The sequence below is a fragment of the Kryptolebias marmoratus genome, linkage group LG18 (assembly GCF_001649575.2).
Source record: "Kryptolebias marmoratus isolate JLee-2015 linkage group LG18, ASM164957v2, whole genome shotgun sequence".
Classification (NCBI taxonomy): Eukaryota; Metazoa; Chordata; class Actinopteri; order Cyprinodontiformes; family Rivulidae; genus Kryptolebias; species Kryptolebias marmoratus.
The window spans coordinates 20,345,535-20,346,261 of record NC_051447.1 but is presented as its reverse complement, the minus strand read 5'-3'; the positions used below and the strand labels follow the sequence as shown (position 1 = coordinate 20,346,261).

The window sequence follows — 727 nt, the reverse complement described above, 5'->3', positions numbered from 1 at the left end:
GATCAGCTGAAGGTGTTCCTGAGAAGTGAGGCGTCCTCCTGCTGAGAGCTGCTAACTTCCTGCAGGTGAAGAGACAGTGAAGTGTTGTCAGAGAGTCAGGAGACCATCAGCTGCTGGGAGCTGACAGGAACAGGAAGATGAAGATGAAGATGAAGATGTTGGTGGGGTTTGGGATCCTCCTGCTCGGTAAGATCAGCTGCTCTTTGTCTTCTTGAAGCTCCATCTGGGTCCAAACAACATGGAGGCTTTGCAGCCGTCAGCAGGGTCCAGTCTCACTTTAGATTCAGCTGAATGTTGAAGACCAACAGTCAAACTTCCAGCTCAGAACTGTTAACCAGCAAACATTTCTGAAAACTAAAACCACATTTTAGATGTGAACTCTGCTGTCTGTGGTACCATCTGACCCAGTTTGAGAGGACTGGACCGGTTCTGTTTGTGCTTTAACCTGGTTTCTGTCTCTGAACCTAACCACTGAGTTTATTTGATACATCCCAGAGTAAATCAATCCAACTGAAACCCAGCAGCTCCGAGAGGAATGGAGACTTTGTTTGTGTTTCTGAACAAATCAGCATCTTTCCCACTGGCGGCGCCAGGGGGGCGCTAGGGGGTGCTATAGCTCCCCCTGGAAAAGTCATAGCACCCCCAAGCAAAGGCATAACCGGGGTATGTGTGGGACATGTCCCCCACTTCCCTTATGTATGCCCTATATCCCCCGCACTTTTTTTCC

At 49.2% G+C, this 727-nt stretch overlaps 2 protein-coding genes across 2 annotated transcripts in view; both read left to right on the top strand.

Moving 5' to 3' along the window:
- The window catches only part of nup50 (nucleoporin 50), a 27,307-nt gene that overhangs the window by 3,712 nt on the left and 22,868 nt on the right, over window positions 1–727 (top strand). The gene's annotated exons all lie outside the window — the stretch shown is intronic.
- LOC108249811 (V-set domain-containing T-cell activation inhibitor 1-like) overlaps window positions 7–727 on the top strand; it is a 17,337-nt gene continuing 16,616 nt past the window's right edge. Inside the window, exon 1 of the mRNA XM_017439431.3 lies at window positions 7–186. Coding sequence (XP_017294920.1) covers window positions 138–186 — 49 coding nt within the window. The 5' untranslated portion in view covers window positions 7–137. The remainder of the gene's footprint in view (window positions 187–727) is intronic.